Source organism: Tetrapisispora phaffii, chromosome 2, assembly GCF_000236905.1.
Source record: "Tetrapisispora phaffii CBS 4417 chromosome 2, complete genome".
Taxonomy (NCBI): Eukaryota; Fungi; Ascomycota; class Saccharomycetes; order Saccharomycetales; family Saccharomycetaceae; genus Tetrapisispora; species Tetrapisispora phaffii.
The window spans coordinates 622,229-643,224 of record NC_016521.1 but is presented as its reverse complement, the minus strand read 5'-3'; the positions used below and the strand labels follow the sequence as shown (position 1 = coordinate 643,224).

General features: G+C 30.7%; 12 protein-coding genes and 1 non-coding gene across 13 annotated transcripts; 6 read left to right on the top strand and 7 right to left on the bottom strand.

Annotated features, from left to right (window-relative positions):
• Positions 1-190: 190 nt before the first annotated feature.
• NPT1 (nicotinate phosphoribosyltransferase) lies at positions 191-1,504 on the bottom strand (the record flags this gene model as incomplete). Its single annotated transcript, XM_003684340.1, has 1 exon — positions 191-1,504. The coding sequence occupies one exon, from the start codon at positions 1,502-1,504 to the stop codon at positions 191-193; it is 1,314 nt and encodes a 437-aa protein (XP_003684388.1).
• Positions 1,505-2,047: 543 nt separating this feature from the next.
• On the bottom strand, positions 2,048-3,661 carry RSC8 (Rsc8p; the record flags this gene model as incomplete). Its single annotated transcript, XM_003684339.1, has 1 exon — positions 2,048-3,661. The coding sequence occupies one exon, from the start codon at positions 3,659-3,661 to the stop codon at positions 2,048-2,050; it is 1,614 nt and encodes a 537-aa protein (XP_003684387.1).
• Positions 3,662-4,460: 799 nt separating this feature from the next.
• IRC5 (putative ATPase) lies at positions 4,461-7,016 on the top strand (the record flags this gene model as incomplete). Its single annotated transcript, XM_003684338.1, has 1 exon — positions 4,461-7,016. The coding sequence occupies one exon, from the start codon at positions 4,461-4,463 to the stop codon at positions 7,014-7,016; it is 2,556 nt and encodes an 851-aa protein (XP_003684386.1).
• Positions 7,017-7,446: 430 nt separating this feature from the next.
• CAP2 (F-actin-capping protein subunit beta) lies at positions 7,447-8,289 on the top strand (the record flags this gene model as incomplete). The annotated part of the gene is made up of 1 exon (XM_003684337.1): positions 7,447-8,289. One exon carries the CDS (start codon positions 7,447-7,449, stop codon positions 8,287-8,289), a length of 843 nt encoding a protein of 280 aa, XP_003684385.1.
• A 486-nt stretch (positions 8,290-8,775) lies between these two features.
• On the top strand, positions 8,776-9,918 carry CKA1 (casein kinase 2 catalytic subunit CKA1; the record flags this gene model as incomplete). Its single annotated transcript, XM_003684336.1, has 1 exon — positions 8,776-9,918. One exon carries the CDS (start codon positions 8,776-8,778, stop codon positions 9,916-9,918), a length of 1,143 nt encoding a protein of 380 aa, XP_003684384.1.
• A 483-nt stretch (positions 9,919-10,401) lies between these two features.
• Positions 10,402-11,844, bottom strand: TPHA0B02770 (uncharacterized protein; the record flags this gene model as incomplete). The annotated part of the gene is made up of 1 exon (XM_003684335.1): positions 10,402-11,844. One exon carries the CDS (start codon positions 11,842-11,844, stop codon positions 10,402-10,404), a length of 1,443 nt encoding a protein of 480 aa, XP_003684383.1.
• Positions 11,845-12,252: 408 nt separating this feature from the next.
• APQ12 (Apq12p) lies at positions 12,253-12,684 on the bottom strand (the record flags this gene model as incomplete). The annotated part of the gene is made up of 1 exon (XM_003684334.1): positions 12,253-12,684. The coding sequence occupies one exon, from the start codon at positions 12,682-12,684 to the stop codon at positions 12,253-12,255; it is 432 nt and encodes a 143-aa protein (XP_003684382.1).
• A 1,392-nt stretch (positions 12,685-14,076) lies between these two features.
• Positions 14,077-14,148, top strand: TPHA0Btrna7Q. Its single transcript has one exon. It is a non-coding gene; the product is annotated as a tRNA-Gln (tRNA).
• Positions 14,149-14,325: 177 nt separating this feature from the next.
• TPHA0B02750 (uncharacterized protein) lies at positions 14,326-15,417 on the bottom strand (the record flags this gene model as incomplete). Its single annotated transcript, XM_003684333.1, has 1 exon — positions 14,326-15,417. One exon carries the CDS (start codon positions 15,415-15,417, stop codon positions 14,326-14,328), a length of 1,092 nt encoding a protein of 363 aa, XP_003684381.1.
• Positions 15,418-16,318: 901 nt separating this feature from the next.
• On the top strand, positions 16,319-17,647 carry PKP1 (protein kinase PKP1; the record flags this gene model as incomplete). Its single annotated transcript, XM_003684332.1, has 1 exon — positions 16,319-17,647. The coding sequence occupies one exon, from the start codon at positions 16,319-16,321 to the stop codon at positions 17,645-17,647; it is 1,329 nt and encodes a 442-aa protein (XP_003684380.1).
• Positions 17,648-17,883: 236 nt separating this feature from the next.
• On the bottom strand, positions 17,884-18,411 carry RSM18 (mitochondrial 37S ribosomal protein bS18m; the record flags this gene model as incomplete). The annotated part of the gene is made up of 1 exon (XM_003684331.1): positions 17,884-18,411. The coding sequence occupies one exon, from the start codon at positions 18,409-18,411 to the stop codon at positions 17,884-17,886; it is 528 nt and encodes a 175-aa protein (XP_003684379.1).
• Positions 18,412-18,964: 553 nt separating this feature from the next.
• Positions 18,965-19,381, top strand: TPHA0B02720 (cornichon family protein; the record flags this gene model as incomplete). The annotated part of the gene is made up of 1 exon (XM_003684330.1): positions 18,965-19,381. The coding sequence occupies one exon, from the start codon at positions 18,965-18,967 to the stop codon at positions 19,379-19,381; it is 417 nt and encodes a 138-aa protein (XP_003684378.1).
• Positions 19,382-19,849: 468 nt separating this feature from the next.
• Positions 19,850-20,890, bottom strand: AME1 (Ame1p; the record flags this gene model as incomplete). Its single annotated transcript, XM_003684329.1, has 1 exon — positions 19,850-20,890. One exon carries the CDS (start codon positions 20,888-20,890, stop codon positions 19,850-19,852), a length of 1,041 nt encoding a protein of 346 aa, XP_003684377.1.
• Between the last annotated feature and the right edge of the window lie 106 nt (positions 20,891-20,996).

The window sequence follows — 20,996 nt, the reverse complement described above, 5'->3', positions numbered from 1 at the left end:
TCTTTCAAAGTATAGACATATAGCCCATCATTAAGAGTGGGTGTCTAAAAGGAAATTTTGTAACATATTTCACATAGATATGTTACATAATTATATATTTCAAAATAAATCGTTAATGGTATTATTTTACAATATTTCAATAATAATAATTACAAAAAATTTATATCTTAATCATTTGAATATGATAAAATCATGCTGACCATCTATGGGCTTCATTGTCTCCAATCCATCCCTTTTCAGAATAACCTAAGACCTCCTTAACTTTCTTAATGGTTTCTGGATCACCCATATTTTTCCCAATATTATCTGAAATCTTAATTGCATGATTTCCATTCAATTCCAATAATTTAAGTACGATATTTAATGGTTCACTTATTATCGAAGAATTAGTCTTCTTGTAAAAATCATTTGTGAAATTCGTACCAATACCAAAGGTAGGTACTAAACCATGTTCCTTTGCAATAGCAGCGTAATGGATAGCTTTCTCTGGGTTTAATGAATCAGAATAACAAATTACTTTAGTATCCTTAGGAAGTTTTAAGACATGATGATAATGATGAGCGATTTTCTTTGTGTATTCTTCTGGATCGCCTGAATCTTGTCTAACACCAACATATTTATCTGAGTAAGGTGGAATAAATGATTTTAGGAAATCTTCTGTGCCAAACGTATCTGTTAAAGCTAAACCGGCATTGTCTAAACCGAAAGTTTCAACCCAATATTTCATGGAATTCTTATTTGCGTTGACATAATCACCGGTGATTGAAGCAATACCCATAATCCATTCATGGGCAACGGTTCCAATTGGTTTGACATTAAATTCTTTGGCAAATAAAACATTTGAGGTACCCAAAAACAATTTACTATTGACTTCTGCATTTTCATTTACAGCTTTCATTATGCCCTGAAGGACCAATTCTTGAGTACGGTAAGATCTACGACGTCTAGTACCAAATTCGCTAAACTTAGCGTTGTTCTGGAAAAGAGTTTTAGCCTTTTGATAGGCAATTTCAACTTGATTTTCATAAGACCAATCAGTTTCTGTAAACTTAAAGTATGCTTCAGAAACTAAAGCTAAAATTGGAATTTCATACAATATAGTTTCTTTCCAAAAGCCTTCAACAAAGATGTGCAGATCGTAAAATTGTTTACCTGTGGTATCGTTTATATCGCCTTCTGAAGCAGCCTCATAAGTAAATTTAATTTGCTCATCAGGTTTAAGCTTAAATTCGGGACTTGAAATGTATTGGATATAATTATATGGTAGATAAGGAATTACAGTCTTTAAATACTGAATGTCCTCTGCTGTGAATGTTAGATTTGCTAATGAATGAAATTGTTCTTTTAACCAATTGATACCATCCAAGGTAAATTTCATCTGAGATGACCTATTAGTATATTTGTAAACAACTTTAGATTCTGGAAAATTTGTAAATACAGCGGCATGCATGGTTAACTTGTACATATCTGTATCTAACAGAGATTTAATAACAGGTGTAGTCATTTTTGCCTGCGTTGTCGTTCAAATCGGTTGCTTATTTCTGAATCAATCAAAAGGAAAGTTTGACTGCTGTAATTCGTTATTTTTTGTATATGTAATTTTAGTGATATTAATTACAAGTCATAATAAATTAACTAACTGATATATATATTTCACAAACATTTTTTATGAGATATGTTATTAATATTAAATAACTAAGAGGTGCAATGAATTGAAAATATGTATTTTTGACGTTTCGGACATTTTTCATTTTTTCAGTTTAAACTTCTCTCAGAAAGCGTTAAGCTAGCACTCATAATAAAATATAGAAGCATCGTCGCTATTAAATCTTTGAATCAAGCAAAAAAGCTTTATATAATGCCAAGCTATGATTCTATCTGTTTTTAATGACTTCGTTTTAAACTATAAGTCAATGTCTATATCTATTTATGTTCGTATCTTTAATAATAAATTATGATTACTGCATTGTTATTAATATTTATACTATATTTACAACCTAATATGACCATTTCTTAAATGATTCAGGATTTTTCTTAGTTAATCTTTCTAATTCGATGTTGATTCTTTCTTTTTTTTCTCAATATCATCTGATGTTTGATAAAGGTCTTCTGATTTTTCAGCAGTTGATTTATTAAGGTCACCATCTTGTGAAACTAATGTTAACGTATTGGTAATATTCATATTTTTCAATTCTTCGTTAATTTGGTCTACTTGATCATTTAAAGTCTTCCTATTATCTGCAAGTTTTGATTTTTCCAATTCTAGTTTATCAAACTCAGCTATAAGTGCCTTTTCTAAAGTCTTCAATTCTTCAATTCTTATATTTAACCCCTGTGCCGATAAATTAATTAATTCATGTGTCACGATTTGTGCTTCCTTTAAATATTTAGACATCACTTTATTTGCAGACTCAGGTATCATTTTCTTTAAAACTTCATCATTTTGGCCATCAATTAAGTATTCTACAGTGTGATTAATACCACTAATGACGTTTTTAGCATTCTCTATCTGCTCTTCTTTCGTGGTATTAGAACCTTCCAAAGTATTGTTAGAGTATTTGCTCCTTAATTTTCCTATGGCATCATTGATGTAACTATCTTCAATTGGAAGTTTTAAGAATTTCTCAACACATTCCACCACAGTTCTTTCAGTCCCAATGTGTTGTACAATTCTTTGCCACTGATCTTCATAAAGTTCAATACCTTCCAATAATAAAAATATTTCTTGTTCTGTCCATTCCATGCTTGAAGTGTTATTATCGATTCTTATAAAGTCGGAAGCTTGGAAGTTTGCACCAAAATGACCTTCTTGATAACATCTAGAACAAATGTTAATATCCCTTGCACGTAAATTATGGTATCTAACAAAGACAGTGTCATTACCACAAGTGTGACAAATATAACTTCTATTTAGTTTTTTTTTCAACCTATCTTCTGGTTCTAATGAAATAAACTCAGATAATGTATTATACACATCAGTCTCCAATGATAAATTAATTGGAAATTTCTCTAGTTCAGTAAATTTAACATCGTTATTAATGGTAGACAAAATAGGCTTCTCTTTATCTTGTTCTACTGCATCTGCTTTATTTTCATTCTCTTTTTTGTCCTCTATAATTTCTTCTTTAATAAATGGTTTTAAACCATCAGCTGTGTCCAGAACTACTTCATAATGACCTTTATATTTTGAACTTAATGACGAAGGCTTTGTCTTTGGATCAAGTTGGTAATTGATCAAACCCCATTTCTCAAGGAAAGCATGTATCTTAAAAATAGATGTTACATCTAAACCTAGATTCTGTCGAACAGCAGTCATTGTTAAATACTCGTATGGAGTTAGCCTATAAGTGTTAATCAAAAAATTTCTAGTGTCCTTATAAGTAGTTGGTGTTTTATAATTAGCTGAACCATCAAAAAAATCAGGAATTGCTTTTCTCTCAATATCATTTATCTTAGAAAAATCAAACCAGGATGCATAAGAGGGTATAATAACTGGATGTACTTGCTTTGCTAAAAATCTGTAGCTTTTGTTTTCCAATTTAGTAGCCTCCTCTTCATAATTAACCTTTGCAGGTGCTGGTTCAACTTTCGTTTGAATAATCTCATTGGAAGTAACATTAGCTACTCCATCAGCAGCAACAGTTGAAACAAGATCTGTCATTTCAGTCTCAGTTATTCGTGTTGACAATGATCTATTTCGTGTTCGAATCTTCTAACTTGACAATAAACAATTTTTTTCAACTGATTCTTACAACAAATAAATCTCAGCTAAATATATTAGATATTTATTTGGCTTCTGCCATTCAATTAATCAAATTTTAAGTGAAATATAATGTCCTATTTCACCATAAACATTCATTTTGAAATGCACCAAAGTTTATTTTTTTGTATTTTTTTCAAATTTGAACTTTTTTGAAAAATGGAAAACATCACATTGAAGTAGTCACGTGAACTACACGTGAAATACACGTGAACGCCTATTATATTTAGTGATGCCTTGATGCCAACAAGCTTTCAAATTGGAAAGATATATAGTAGATAGAAAGTTAGATTCTAACACCGTTTTAGTTGACTACATATTACAGTATGGTATTATACTATCCACTATTTGTGTATGCCCAACCAAATTGTCACTTCTCTTCGTCTAGTTTTCACAACCTATTTACCCATCTACAAATATGTTGTGACGCGTAAATATATAGAGCATAATTCAGATTTATGACACGTGAAAGATTGTTCAGATCACTTAAGCAGCAACAATGTAATGAACTCATCGCAAATAGCTTATTTAGTAACATGCAATTACATATATTAACTGCACCATTCACTTTTGCTTTACCGTGTAGGTATCTTGGTTATGTTGTAGTACTTCGTTTATGAAGAAGTGAAGAATACCAATATATATATATATATATTGAGTTATTATTTCCTTGCTAATTAACTGCAGCTAATTTTACGCAATGGCAAGAACCACTAGGTCAGCTAACAAATTATCCAAAACTAATTCAAGACAATCTGTTAAATCTTACAGGGAGAAAGATGAGTCTGATTTGGAAGTAGAAAGTGATGCTGACGGTTTTTCCACAGATGATAACATTTCGGAGGACAATGACATACAAATTTGGTTGAAAGATGATCTATCAAAGGAAAACGATGTGAAACTTGATTCGGATGATGAGGATAGTTCGAATAAAGACCAGGAACTAAATGCTTTATTGAAAAATAAATACTCGAAAAATGAGAACGATGATGATGAAAATGAAGACAGTGATGAAGATGGTGCAGATACAGCAACTGTTTCTTTGAAATTAAAGAAATTGAACGAATTCGTTAAACAAAGTCAAGTTTATTCAAGTATCATTGCTGATACTTTGTTGGAGCGTACAAAACAAAGATTGGAAGAAGAGCAGAAAGCAAGGGAAAGTAATAAGGAGAATATTGATGTAAAAGAGGTAGAACCACCAAAGAAAAAACAAAGGAAAATTAGAAATATTGTTGACTTCTTCAAGAAAACTGACAAAAGTACAGAGGTCAAAAATGAAATAGAAGAAACACATAAAACAGAAGCTGTAGTGGATGAGGAACAAATGCTATCCAGTCAACCAAATTTATTGAAGAATTGTATATTAAAACAATACCAATTGGAAGGTTTAAATTGGTTAGTTACTTTATATGAAAACGGTCTAAATGGAATACTAGCTGATGATATGGGTTTAGGTAAGACTATTCAAACAATTGCATTACTTGCATTCATATATGAAATGGATACGAAGGGACCATTTTTAATTGCTGCTCCATTAAGTACCATTGATAATTGGGTAAGTGAATTTGATAGGTTTGCTCCCGATATTCCTGTGTTAAAATATTACCATCAAAATGGTATTAAGGAACGTACAAGACTGTTAAATAATTTTTTCAAAGAAACGAAAGGCACAGGTGTAATATTGACTTCTTATGAAATTATTATAAGAGATGCTGATGAAATTATGTCAAGACAATGGAAATTCTTAGTGGTAGATGAGGGTCATCGTTTGAAAAACATAAACTGTAGACTGATCCAGGAGTTAAAGAGAATCAATACATCGAATAGATTACTGTTAACAGGTACTCCATTGCAAAATAATATCTCAGAACTGTGGTCATTATTGAATTTTATCTTACCTGATATTTTTACAGATTTTGAGATCTTTAACAAATGGTTTGATTTTGAGAGTCTCCATCTAGGAAGCAACTCTAAGAAATTAAATAAACTAATTAATGATGAACTAGAGAAAAATCTAATATCTAACTTACACACCATTTTAAAACCATTTCTTTTAAGAAGACTAAAGAAAATTGTATTAGCAGATATATTACCTCCTAAGAGAGAATACATCATTAATTGTCCATTAGCTCCAATGCAAAAGAAATTTTATACAAAAGCATTATCTGGTCAGTTGAAGGTTACTATCTTTAAGGAATTAGTAAAACAATTCTTCACATTAAACACAGGCCATATTGGTACGGTCTCTAATAAATCAATCAGAGATTTTATTAACTTTGAATTACATTACGGTAAAGAAAATAAAGCTGATCTTAAGGATCAATCAGAGACAATTCAGAATATGCATAAATTGTATCAAGAGCATTTACATAGAGATTTCAAAAATAAAAAATTGATGAATATGATGATGCAATTGCGTCAAATTGTGGACTCTACGTTTTTGTTTTATTTCCCGTATTTAGAACCAGAGGAGTTGACACTTGATATCTTACTTCAAAGTTCTGGAAAGTTACAAGTTTTACAGAAACTTGCTATCCCAATGATAAAAAAAGGACATAAAATATTAATATTTTCTCAATTCGTCAATATGCTAGATTTACTGGAGGACTGGTGTGACTTAAACTCCATTAAATCTCTGAGAATCGATGGTACTGTAGATAATGATACTAGGAAAGAGCAGATTAAATTATTTGATAATCCAAAGGATAAACACCAGGTCTTCTTATTATCTACAAGAGCTGCTGGTTTAGGTATCAATTTGGTGGCAGCAGATACTGTCTTTATATTCGACAGTGATTGGAACCCACAAGTTGATTTACAAGCAATGGATCGTTGTTATAGAATCGGTCAAACAAAACCTGTCATTGTATATAGACTATGCTGTGACAATACGATAGAACATATTATATTAACAAGGGCTGCAAATAAGAGAATGTTGGAACGAATGGTCATTCAAATGGGTAACTTCAATAAACTAAAGACATTGGCTATGAATGAAAGATCGTTTTTACAGACTGGACCAGCATCTAATAAAGTGAAAAACACTGAATTAGTACAAGAGCTGTCATTACTATTATCGAAACAAAACTCTAGCATAGGATTCAAGAGAGATTCAGGAGACAATCCTGAATCAATTTTAACACACACTGAAATAAAAGCACTAACAGATCGTTCCGATGCATCGTACAGGTCCGAAAGAGAAATGAACTATCCTCACATTACTCTATTTGAAACAACTTTAGGGTTATCATAAATGCATTGAGCAGCCATTGTCCCATCTCATCGATACAATTTAATATATGCAATTTTATAGATTACTTATCTTCTGATAATTTCTTTCTTTGATAAAACAATATTTAATATCTTAACCGTGTCTATCTTACCATCTCGTATTTCTGTATTTCTTACTTAACAAAACAAAAGGGATACAGCTTTCCAATTGTCCAATATTGAAAAATTGAAAATAGAAAGAAGAGAGATACACAAGCAGTTTTGGAATAATAATTGTTGTTACAGTGATTATAATTTGTAAATTATATGGATTTAATGACATGATGGTATTTAAATATACGTATTAATTAAATTTATAATTTTTTTATTGTCTCAATTGATTATTCGACCATCGAATATTTGCCAAGAGGTACTTTATAAAAAATTAGTAACTGCAATACAATATAGAGAAAATGAATTCTGAGGATTCATATGATGCTGCTTTAGATCTACTTCGTAGATTAAATCCAAGTCGTTTAGAACATCACTTAAAAAATCTGATTCAGTTAGAGCCAACCTTGGCCGAAGACTTGTTATCGTCTGTTGATATTCCTTTAACTATTAAGCGTGATCCAAAGGACTCTCAAAAGGAGTATTTATGCTGTGATTATAATAGAGATGCAGATTCTCACAGATCACCATGGTCTAACGAATATTTTCCAGAACTATCTGAACAGGACCTTGAAGAAAGTCCCTTCCCATCTGAACCTTTAAGAAAATTAGAAATACTTTTCAATGATTCTTTCGATGTTTACAGGGACTTATACTATGAAGGTGGTATCTCGAGTGCTTATCTATGGGATGTCGCAGATGACACAAGTAATATTGTTAGAGATTTTGCAGGTGTGGTATTGTTCAAGAAAAGTAACCAAAGCTCAAGTTCATGGGATAGTATCCATGTTTTAGAGGCAACTTTTGAAAATGATAATGAAGTTACCTACAGAATCACAACTACAATTCTTTTACGTTTAGATAAAGACAATTCAATCAAATTATCTGGTAATTTATCCAGACAAACGGAAAAGACAGTTACTATCAATGCTTCAAATAATGCTGACCAAATTAATATTGCTCATATCACCAATGTCGGTTCCATGATTGAAGATATTGAATACCAAATGAGAATATTATTAGAGGCTGTATATTTTGAAAAAACTAGAGATATTTTCCATGAGACTAAGAACGGTGCTGTCTCGACCGAACAAAAGAACAAGACAGCTCATGAAGAAATCATTAAAGGCTTACAAAGTCTATAATAATAGGAGAGCCTGTCTCAATGAAGCTATGCCGAAATTAGAAGAAAGAAAAACCAGGGCTTACACAAATGAATATAGATATGTATACATATATACTACACTACTATCATATATTATGTTTGATAATTGAATAAAATTAAACTGAATTGACATGTTCGTCCATTAGCATTACAATATATATATATAATGTAACATACATATATATATATATATGCTACAGAGCATGTCATTTGAAACGACAGCAATTTTACATAATTCGAGTTTCCCGCTCAAAAAAATTAAAAAAAGAAAAGCATTCAAATTTGATTGAAAGTTGAAGAGATCGAAGATCTGACGTTTCAAATCTACAATTAACTTTACAACTTAAGCACATATTAGTGGAATCCTATATATCGGAATTACATCTTACCACTTGTGAGCTCAGAGGCAAAATTAGACTTTAAGTGATATTGTCGAGGATCATATCGAAAAATCCTTGGGGAAAAAATGAGATCAAGAGTTTGGTCAGAGGCTCGTGTTTATACCAATATAAACAAGCAAAGAGATAAAGATTATTGGGATTATGAAAATACTACTATTGAATGGTCAAATGACCATGGGAACTATGAAATAGAAGCAAATGTGGGTCGTGGTAAATATTCTGAGGTATTCAAAGGCATTGAGTTGAAAAATAGAAGATCGAATGTAATCAAAATGTTAAAGCCAGTCAAGAAGAAGAAGATTAAAAGAGAGATTAAAATCTTAACAAACTTATCAAATGAGCAACATCCAACAACTGCTAAACCATATAATGAAGAAGAATATTATGTTAGTAAAAAACAAGAAGTATTGAAGTTTAAAAGAGAGTATTTATATGATAAACCGCATAAAGGCCATGAAAATATTATTCAACTTCTTAATGTGATTAAGGATCCCATCTCAAAAACGCCTGCATTAGTCTTTGAATACGTTAAAAATGTCGATTTTAGAATATTGTACCCAAAATTAACCGCCATGGATATAAAATACTACATGTTTGAATTATTAAAAGCATTGGATTATTGTCATTCGATGGGTATTATGCATAGAGATGTTAAGCCACACAATGTCATGATTGACCACACAGCAAGAAAATTAAGATTAATTGACTGGGGTTTGGCAGAATTGTATCACCCAAACACAGAATATAATGTACGTGTAGCTTCTCGATTTTTTAAAGGTCCAGAATTATTAGTTGACTATAGAATGTATGATTATTCATTGGATCTTTGGTCTTTTGGAACAATGTTAGCATCTATGGTTTTCCAAAAAGAACCATTTTTCCATGGTACAAGCAATACAGATCAATTAGTTAAAATTGTAAGAGTTCTAGGCAGTGACGATTTTGAACAGTACCTCATGAAGTATGAAATTACTTTACCTAATGAATTCCATAATATGGATCAATTTATTAGAAGACCATGGCATAGATTCGTTAATGATTCTAACAGGCTTTTATGTGGAGATGAAGAAATCATAGATTTGATTGATAACTTATTAAGATATGACCACCAAGAAAGACTTACCGCTAAAGAAGCAATGGGGCATCCATGGTTTGCTCCAATAAGGAATAATGAATATACTATTGATGATGATATCCTCATAGATTAGATTAACAATAAATAAATTTGTAATTACATTAAAATTATAATGAAAAATATTTTTTTAATTTAAAGTAATTTGAGATTATTAATATATTTGTTTTTATAGGTTAACAATAAAATCTATAAGAGTAGCAGTTATGTCATTGATCATATATATTTTAGAGATATATTCCGTGATGAATTTCATTTCTGTTTTAGATTGAAAGAAATCTAGAGCAAAGTTTTTTCTTTGGGGATCTAATTGACTTCTTATTATTCAGCTTCACTCATTTAAATATATTATCATAACTTAATTACTTTATTTATCTGTATTATCAAATAAATATCTATGATTCTAATAACCTCATATTAAAATACTGCATTACCTTGTACCAAAATAATTTGAACTGCAATTTAGCTCCCAAAGCAGAGAGGAAAATATAAATGCACATATGCTGTAAGATGATAAGGGTTAAATTGGGAAACATATATAGTCTCTTGTGTCAATATTTTAAACTAAAATAAAAATTGAAAATATGATGCTCCACACAACCAATGAACCTTTGGCAATCCACCATGCGTGCTCATTGGTAAAAGGGCAAGTGGAATAATGCCAAGACCAAGTTCTATTTGCTTGGTCAAATTTTCCAGTCACTACACCAGTGTTACCTTTATACTGACCCATCATCGATTTAACTGTTATTTCCCTTATTACATTATTGTAATTGAGTAATTTGCCTGCATGAGGTACCCAAGAATTGTCACTTAATTTTCGGTCATAGTAGGTTTCACAACCCATATGGTCATGACCTGTTAATATGATACCAGATTTACCATTATCAAAAATTAAATCAAATACTTCATTAGTATTCTCTTCACTAATGTGATTTTGAGATCTCAACATTTCATCGTCATAATAAGTGAACTGGGGACCGTCAGCACATATTCCTTCAGGTTTGTAAAATGGAACATGAGTAATCAAAACCGTACTTCCAGAGAAATTTCTATCGTGTACTTGATACAAAAACTCCCAAGTATTATCTAATAATTCTGGGCAATATGCAGGTCCATCTAATAATAGTGTATTTAATACAACAATCCTCCAAGCATTGTCCTTCCCTTTGTTGTATTCTACCCAATAATTATCCTTTCCAAACATCTCATTATATCTTGCAAGAAGCTCGTAAGTTATGTCACCTGAATATCCAATATCATGATTACCAGTAGTATTAATGAATAGATAACTGTCTTTAGTAGGATCGGAGTCTTCATCCCAGGAATACAAATCTTCATAACCAAATTCATTATCAATTGGCGTTGATTCGTCAATATTCTCAAACTCATAAGAAAATAAGTTCTTACTTTCAATCCATTTTTCAGTATTAACTTGATATTGACCATTTTCATCATGACTTTCATTATTTATGTCAAACAAAATGTCGGTATTCCTTTTAAAAATTCTCCTCATATATCTGCTTGTCCTATTATAAAATTCAGAATCATCGATCCATTGGGATGAGAAAAGATCTCCCATAACAGCCACATGCGTTGGATTTAATCTTCTAACCATCGTATCAAAAATGTGACCCAAATAGAAATCATTTCCAAAAGTATCCAAACGTGTTCTATAAGGTGTGGATTCTGAATTACCTTTGATTTGAGGATCGCCAAATGCTAATAAACGAATTTCATTAGTCTTATTAACAGTTTCTTCATCATATCTTTTTAGTATCATCTGTTTTGTAACGTCTTTAATATATCGGTATGAATAATATAACGCTAGTTCGATTTTCGATGCATCCTTAACTCTATAAGGTAAAAAGTCTAATTCATTGCAGTGCCAAAAACATTTAGTTGGATGAACTGAAGGATATGTGTATATGTATATATTGGTAGTTAGCACAACTAAAGAGGCTATAATAAATGAAACTTTAATGAGAAATCTTAGGATCATAACAAACTTCAATGCATGTATTTCTATCAAATGCTAGTAGTGGTAAGTATATGCCTGTATAAAATTAATGCAATGCTACTGTCTCATAAAATCTGCAATTTGATTAAAGTTCTTACTTTTACATTTTGTGAATATATGATATTTGTAGAGTAGTTATCACCTTCTATAATATATTCTTAAAACTGTTAATTCAAAACTACTGATGATCCGATAAGATGATCATCGAATTAAAATTAACGATTTAACGGTTTTCAATATAAAAATATACATAACTTGAATGGAAATAAATAAAGAGTTGATGATATATATTAACCTACGCTAGCATGCTTAAGATCACAATTTGAAATGACATTAGATGGTGGTTTTTAACTACGATTATATAATACATACATATGCTGAATATATATTTTATAATTGGCTAATATATTCCACTACTTTACTTTTTAGGAATTTATATAGAAGTGTTGAACTTGTAACTGAAGTGCTGGAAAGATAAGCACAAGACTGTATAATAATAGTTTCTAGATCTTTATCTTGTAAAACCAGGTTATATAGAAATGGCACATCGTTATTGAAAAATTGATCTATTCCTCTTAAATAGATTAAAAATGCAAATATGAAAAGTGACACATAAAATAGTCTCTTTAAGATACTCCAAATACTCAATATAATTCGTATGGCAACATACATGATTATAACTGATATGATACCTAGGAATAGAGTTGGATGTGCATTGCTAAATTGTGTTATGAAAGGAATAGATATTTGTATCACATTAATCAAATAGGATACAAATGCAGTAATAAGTGTTTGTATTTGGATTTCTAAATCGTTAGCCATTGTTTTCTAATATTGAAAGCAATATTAATAGTTCTAAGTAATCTCAAAATAAGTAGAATCTCGAGTTTGTATTTGTCAATAAGTGCAATTCCCAGCAAAATAATTTAATTTTCCTCTATCTTATGAAAAAGGATTCTTGGACACTTTGAAGCTAGTCATATGAACTATGATATGTATGTATATTATTATGATAGTTCACTATATATTATAATTGTGTAACCTCATCGTCTAAGTATCGGTCTTATTAAATAAAGCATGGTAACGAATCACTTTTTATGTATTACTACAATATAGACGGGTAACGTATCCCATTGCTTCTTGAGAACCTCATACAAAAGTGATTTTGGTAATAGTATTAGGGTTACTATTAGTTTATATAACAGAGTCTTGGCATGAGGGCTTGTATGTCTTGTCGATGTTAATGTAAGCAATTGGAATAGCTTATTTTTAATCTAAAGTTTCTATATTGTATTAGATATTATATAAATATATATTTTAACTAGTGTTCTCTTCTGGTGTCTTTCCTGGTATTTTCTTTGTCAGAATTATTGTAGTGTATGTGACAGAACTAAGTGTTTTTGACACTTTGAGTCCAGAACCAATTGATCACTTACTAATGGAAAGGACGTTCTAGAACAATCTTCCAGATGATAGATGAAAAATTTCCACTACAATAAAAATGGCTACGCGATAAACACAGATGTACAATAAGGATCTAAAGATCTTAGGAGAATGAATGAACATGGGTACGTGTTCATTCAACTGTCAGATAAATTCATATATAAGGAGGACATCTAAATGATATATAGAATTGTACTAAATATATTAATAAAGAAACCAATCGATTATTGAACTATAAAGAAGATGGACTATACTAAAGCAACTAACGTGACTAATGACACTAACTTAGATATTGGGATTAACCAGCATAGGTTTGTTACTCCACACTTAGATGTTGGTACTAGAGCAACTAACGAGGCTAGCGACACTATCCTAGATGCTGGCTCTAACCCATATAGGTTTGTTTCTCCACACTTAGATGTTGGTACTAACCAACATAAGCCTGTATTTCCACATTCTTATTATAAAATGCTCAAAACAGCATGATCTTAAAGTATAAAATAGAGTGCTAATTATACTTTTAGTTTCCATGTTTTTGATCTCGTCCTAATCTTCTAATTATTAGGAACTCGGTCACCGTAATTGCGTACAGCCAGTTGGGTTTCTGTAGCAATTTCATGTTTCAGGTTTTATAATTTATTTTCCAATTTAGAATCAGTTCACCTGATGAGGTTACTAAATTCTTATTAGGGTTTCGATCAAATATTTATGTCCTTGTTACAATTAGTGTCATAACACGAATTGATATTATAAGAAATTTATAAAATTATCGGTTTTATAGTGTAGTGGTTATCACTGTCGGTTTTGATCCGACCAACCCCGGTTCGAATCCGGGTAAGACCTTTTTTCACTTTTATATACTAGGAAAACCTATGTGCATGTAATGTCAAACGTAAGAAACAATCCCTGTTTCTAACAATACCACTACAATTTATAAGTCTCATTATTATACTTTTATTAAGGCTGTTATACAAATCAGGTTTGAATAAAAAAAAACTAGTTTCTAATCCTTGTCGTCATTCATTTCCCATCTTCTGCTTCAAGTTCAGTGTCTAGTTCCTCTTCCGGTTTGGTCTCGGATGCAACTTTTGAGTTGATGGATTCGTTATCGTCCATTTTAATTTCAGAGGTATCTTGTTTATCCTTACGATCTTCCAATTCTCTTTCGTATGTATTGGCTTCGCTTGGTCTACCGATCATGTCTGCATTTCCTGATACGATTTCTCTTCTTTCTCTTTCGGTGATAGCATCATTCTGAGCATCTAAAAATTTGTTTAATAAGTCGGTCGACCTTTGATGATAAACTAACTGAGAAACGGCCAATTCCTTCAAAATGTGTTCTAATCTGCTATTAGAGATTATTTCTTGCATAACAATTGTAGCATCTTTAGTAGCTTGTTCAAATTCATCCTTCAAAATATCAGCTTGTGCAGATAAGGTAGCTTGCTTCTCTGGTTTGGCATGTTCGAAATTTGTTTTAGCAACATCATAATTGAATCTTTTATGGTGAACAGCTTTTCTGTACTTTGCAGCTCTCTCGAAATTTTGACTTAATTCTTCTTTTAATTGATAGTTTATTCTGCTTTTCACTAAAGAATCTTGATGTAACCTTGCTTCAGCAATATCGGCCTCAGTCTCGGACAATGATGCAAGAGTTTCTGATAATGAATTATCTAGAGGCTCATGTAACAATTTTACTTTTTCATTTGCAGTCAAGAAAACGTTATGTAAAGCATAATTCAGGGTTTTTGGAATTTTGACCTTATTATTATGTTCACTAATATTTAAAGCGGAGAATTTTTCACCAACAGAATCAGTAAATTCCCAGAATGATTCACCAAATTCCTTAGGGTAATCATAAGATTCCTTTTCGTAAACCATAGTTACTTTTAAAAAATGTTCATAGATTTCCTTCATTGTATCTATTTTAGTTTCCAATTCCACATATTCTTGTGGTAAAGTAGAGATATCCTTGGCCTGACCCAATTTTTCTTTCATTAAACGTTGGGTATTTTGAGCTACATGTGGGATGGTTGAAGTCATCTCTTGAGTTTTCTCAGATAACTCCTGAAACTTTTTATTGAAACTGCTACTAAATGAATTGAAAGCCATTATTTTATTTGCTAGTTGATCGAATTAGAAGGGAAAAAGATTGTTTTATTGATATGCTATACTAAGCTTATTTGAACCTAAACAGCAGCAAGTAACAATGTAACTAGAGTAAAATATTTAAAATAAGTTTTTATCTTTAAAGTTAGTTTATAAATAGTGGAAGTAAAAAGGTAATCATCGGTGATAAGAAATCAAATCTAAAAGGTGACACGCGTGCAGTTGCTTCTTAATTATCCCTTTAGCTGCAGTTCTATCTACTCCTAATCCCGCGTTCGACTATCGATTGGTGCATAGAAAGAAGTATTCATATATATGTATATATGGGTGTACTAGTCTCAAACAATTGATGAAGGTTGTGTACTTATAAGATTGTATAAGTTGATAGTTATTCTGGATTTCATCAAGGATTGCAGTAAACAATTTTTATAGAGTGAGAGTGATTTCTGTATAAGATGCAACAAGCGCAAGAGCACTTTTGTGTAAAAATGATATGTATACATTTTATCAAGAAGTGTCTTTGTCAATTATAAATGTGTGACAAAAAGAGGATATAAACTAATTTGTCGATAATTCAGAATTGTTCATAATGTGTTTTTAACATTATACTTTCTCTCTTTTATACTGTGTCATCAGCATTCGAAATTTGAAAACTCAATGGTCAATGGAAAAAGTGAAAAATAATTGAACACACAAGAGATGATGACTCCTCATGACTTAAAGAATAAAATTCACTAAATGAAGAGTTTTCGTTTTATATTTTAAATCATGCTCATCTGCAGTTACATTATTATTATATGCATGTTTGTAGATCGGTTCATAACTATATAAATTACATTGACCTTCTGAACGGCGTTCAAATACTGTAGCATTTCTGATCTGTACAATTAATAAAATTAGGCTTATGTTAGCTAGGCGGTCCATTAATTATAAAAAGCTTCACTGGCTTTTGAATAATGTTCATTATACGTTAGTACCGAGAATTGAAACAGGTATTGCTGTTACATTATGTTTATCCAAAAATTATTATAGCACACCAAGTGAGTCACTAAATACTGATCATATTACAAAATATGATACTAGAAAGAAGATAAATAAATATGAATCGTTGGATTTTAATAAAACCTACGATATAAGAACAAATATAGAATTATTAATTCAAGATTATGCTAATAAACCAATTCCACCTTTATCCTACGATTTCCTTACAAGTTTTAAACCACCTTTAACAGATAATGACATGTATATGTTCAGTATAAGGTCAATCAACTTATTATTAGCGTATACTTCTAGAAGACTAAAAGCAATTCAGAATTTACCATATATTGCAGTAGTAAATCCTAATGTTGAAGAAAGTAACTCGTTATATTTAAAAACCTTAACTTCACTTTTATCAATAGAATATCCGTATGATTTACATTATACTGAGAAGATAAAGACTCTATTAACTCAATTTTTAGATGATCACCAGGATACATTAGTAACTTTATCAAAGGGTCTACAAGAAATAAATGAGATATATTCTAATGCAAAAATAATTGCTTTTTTAAATGACCATTTGAGAGATCGAATTGCAATGAAACTTATCGCAACGCATTATTTAACACTAATTGAACAATCTGACCAAATTAAGGCGGGAACTTTAAAAGATTCCGAAATGGTAGGTGTATTACATAGATCCCTGTCCATTTCAGCTTTGATAAAACGAGTTTCAGAATTCGTTGGCGATTTAACTTTTATTCAATATGATAGAGTCATCCCTGTTAAGATACTCACTGGTGAAAATATAACGTTTCCTTGCATTCCCACAAATTTGGAGTATGTTTTGACGGAAGTAATCAAGAATGCCTCAAGAGCACATATTGAATCAAGAAAACCAGGATTAGATTCGATAGAAAAACCGATTGAGGTATCGATTTTTTACAATAAAACTAATAATAAACTAGAAATAAGAATATGTGACTTTGGAGGAGGTATCAAACCAGATGTTGAAGCCAAAATGTGGGATTATTCATATAGTACAGTGGAAGCAAAGAAAAATGATAATTTACTTGACGCCAATTTAATGCCAGGGGAAGATGTGAACAGTGTGTGTGGAATGGGGTTTGGTTTACCACTGTGTAGAGCATATTTAAAAATGTTTGACGATAGGATTGATATTCAGAGTTTATTGGGATGGGGCACTGATGTTTACATACATTTAAATGGACCCTCAAAGGAATTATTACAATAAGAGAGATAATGATTGACATTATATTATTTATGAAAATTTACAATTAATTACATAATCTAATTTATATTGGTTTAAACAATAAAGTTATCTATATGAATATATTTACATGATTAAATAGTAAAACAACTTGGCAATATTTATGAGCATTCAATGCTTTTTAATGATATCATTATTACTGCAATGACAAAAGAAAGAATATGTAATCTTATAGCTGCGTTATCATGATTTGAATTTGACTATAACTTTCCTGACGATATGCTTGGAAGCATGGAAATATCTCTATGAGTTTTTGATATTAAACCAAATGCTTGGCACCTTCTCACTGCTTTACTTAGTCTACGTTGGTTTTTGGCTGATAAACCAGTAACATCCCTGTGTAAGATTTTTCCAGTAGAGCTTAGAAATTTAGATAAAACATCAGGACTTGTGTAAAGGTCGAGGGGATTGATATCATAGACATCAAAATAATCATTAATAGAATTCTTTTTAGAACTATTTTTTTTATCTAAATATATTTTGGATAAAGAAAAATCGAATGGATCATAAATTGCACCTGTTTGAAATTTTTTGGTAAGTTTACTATCGATATTTTTTCTTGGCTCTGCATTACCTATAGTATTATTTATTGGAGTAATATCTATACTAGACTTCTCAATAGGCTTTAAATTGATCTTAAAAGGTAACCTTAACATATTGTTACTGCTAAAAGTCCTTACTGGATTCAAAGTTGATATGATATTTTTACTCATACGGTTCCTGCACATATTGGAGAGCATTGTAACAAACCTTTTTTTTGACAACAAAATTGCTTGCACTTTCTCAGTTCACGTTAAAAAAATCACGATAATCGCAACTGTAAGAGTTCAATAAAATCTATATCAATTAATAGTTGGTTTAAGCTATAAGTATATATATCTATCTACTTCACCGTTATTTCAATTTTAACTATTCACTTATAGTATCACTTTGTACGTTGCCTATCCTGATGACAATAAGAAAAATTTTGGAAAATTAAGATGGAAAGTGCATCTGTAAAAAGTAAAAGTCCTAATAACTTCTTAATTAAACCTTTTAAATTTCAATTGATACTAACTTGATCATAAATAATGTAGGGATTTCTAATTCTCTTTTAAAGTTTAATTTTTATATATTATAGGATCTTTGTCTTTGTTTTCTTCTAGTTCTACATTTTGCCATTTTTCAAACTGACTTGAATAAAGAAACTGTAGCTATTCAGTGTTATACTCGTTATAAGGTGTATTACGATTATCTAGATAATTATATTTCTTCTCCAATTTAACAGGGGTTACAATTTCGATGAGTGCTCTAATTTTCATTTTTGCTGTCATTGCCAACTGTGTCAATTTGTTTGCTCAAGTGCATTTTACTATTTTATACGCTGATTTAGAATCAGATTATATCAATCCAATTGAATTATGCTCTAGAGTGAACAAGTTAATCGCTCCAGAAGCTGCGTTACACGCATTCTTATCCGTTTTGTTTCTATTAACTGGCCATTGGTTTGTATTCGCCATTAACCTTCCATTATTGGCTTTCAACGGTAATAAATTATACAAGAAATTACAACTTCTAGACGCTACTGAAATTTTCAGAACATTGAACAAGCACAAGAGAGAAAGTTTCTTAAAATTAGGTTTCTACCTATTATTATTCTTTTACTACTTATACAGAATGATTGCTACATTAATTGCCGAAGGTGCCAATGACTACTAAGTTCAATATGGTACACTAAAGAAAAAGCTAAATCACAACATTTGAATGAAGGGACTATCATTCTATCAATTTTTACTCTAAAGATATTAATTAAAATACCCTTATATACAATTGAAGTTTTGATGGTTTTGATTTATCGTTTTAACGATAAATATGCATCCTTTAATTTTTCTTTTGTGTTTGTGTTTTTATTCGGTTACTCTTAATTTGTTTAATTATTATTGTAACAGTACATATCAAAATTTTTATTTAATGGACCTTCTATTTAAATCAAAAAAAAATATTCAATAATAAATCAGTCACTGTCTATATATATATGTTTGTGTATATTTTTGGATAATTATATGCCTGTTTTCTATGTTATGTTAATAAAATGCGTGCTCAATATGGATATGACATGAATGCAGATGATAAAGATCGCTTGATCTGTGGAATATATTATAAAATATAGCAAAGTAGAACTAACCGCTAATCGTTGGATATTAAATCATAATTCCTTGATAAGTTATTTTGTAGGTAGTTATTTATTTTTTGTATCCGTGCCACTCTGCCATTGTATGGATCCATTAACCTACTAAATGTTTTAATGTCGTGAGCTTCGGTTCTGTTAATTTTCGATACGTTTAGCCTTGCATATTTGTCGCTATCCTCCTTGTTATTATTCAGTAATATATTATTCAACTTGTTTAACTTTTCATTTAATTTAATTTTTTTATTAATATTTTTCTGTTCTTTTTTAACTTTAAAATATTCCCCTTCAATTCTCAACTTTTGAACAACGTTCCTTACTTTCACCAAATCTTCATTATTTTCCTCTCTTACTTTCACGATTTTCTTCAATTGGTAGCATAGCTCATTGTTCGATACATTGATGTCCATTATATCCTTGAAGTCATTTACAATACCATCCACTACACTTTCAAATATTCTAACGTCTAGCTTGTATAATAATTTGTGTACTATATTGTCTGTTCCTTTAAAATCAATGGTAGCTTGCGGTATCAAGTTGTTCTCGAATAAATTCACAAACAATAATCTAAGAACATCAATAGTAGTAACCGATGTGATCGATGAAGATAATTGTCTAATCGGCAAATCTTTGAAATTATAACGCCTCGTATCTATATCATCATAATTCATCTGCCTCTCAAGATCTTGATTACCAAATAATGTCTGTTGGTTCACCTTCTGATCAATATCTCCTTCGCTAACTTCGCTAACATATTCCTCATCGTTGTTTTGATCAAACATTTGCGGATCTATCTCAGGGGACTCATCTTGATGAGCGACATTATCATCAGGTTCTATTTGAGAGATAATGATATCTCTGTCATTTAGATTCCCTTCATCTCCTAATTGAGAATCTTCAAATTTCAAATCTCCTATAATTAAATCGTTGTTTATTGTACCAAGATCATCAAAGATTTGTTTCTCTAATAGCTTTCTTAACTTAACACCTCTCCCACGCTGCCTTATCAACAGTTTTGTTCCTCTATCTAGAGCATCCATTAGTGTAAGATATTTGCTTGTTTTGCTTTGGTTTAAGTTGGTTTAATACATAAATGATGCAGTCAATAAATATCTTTTAGGTGAGATAGTTCTTGAATATTTATAT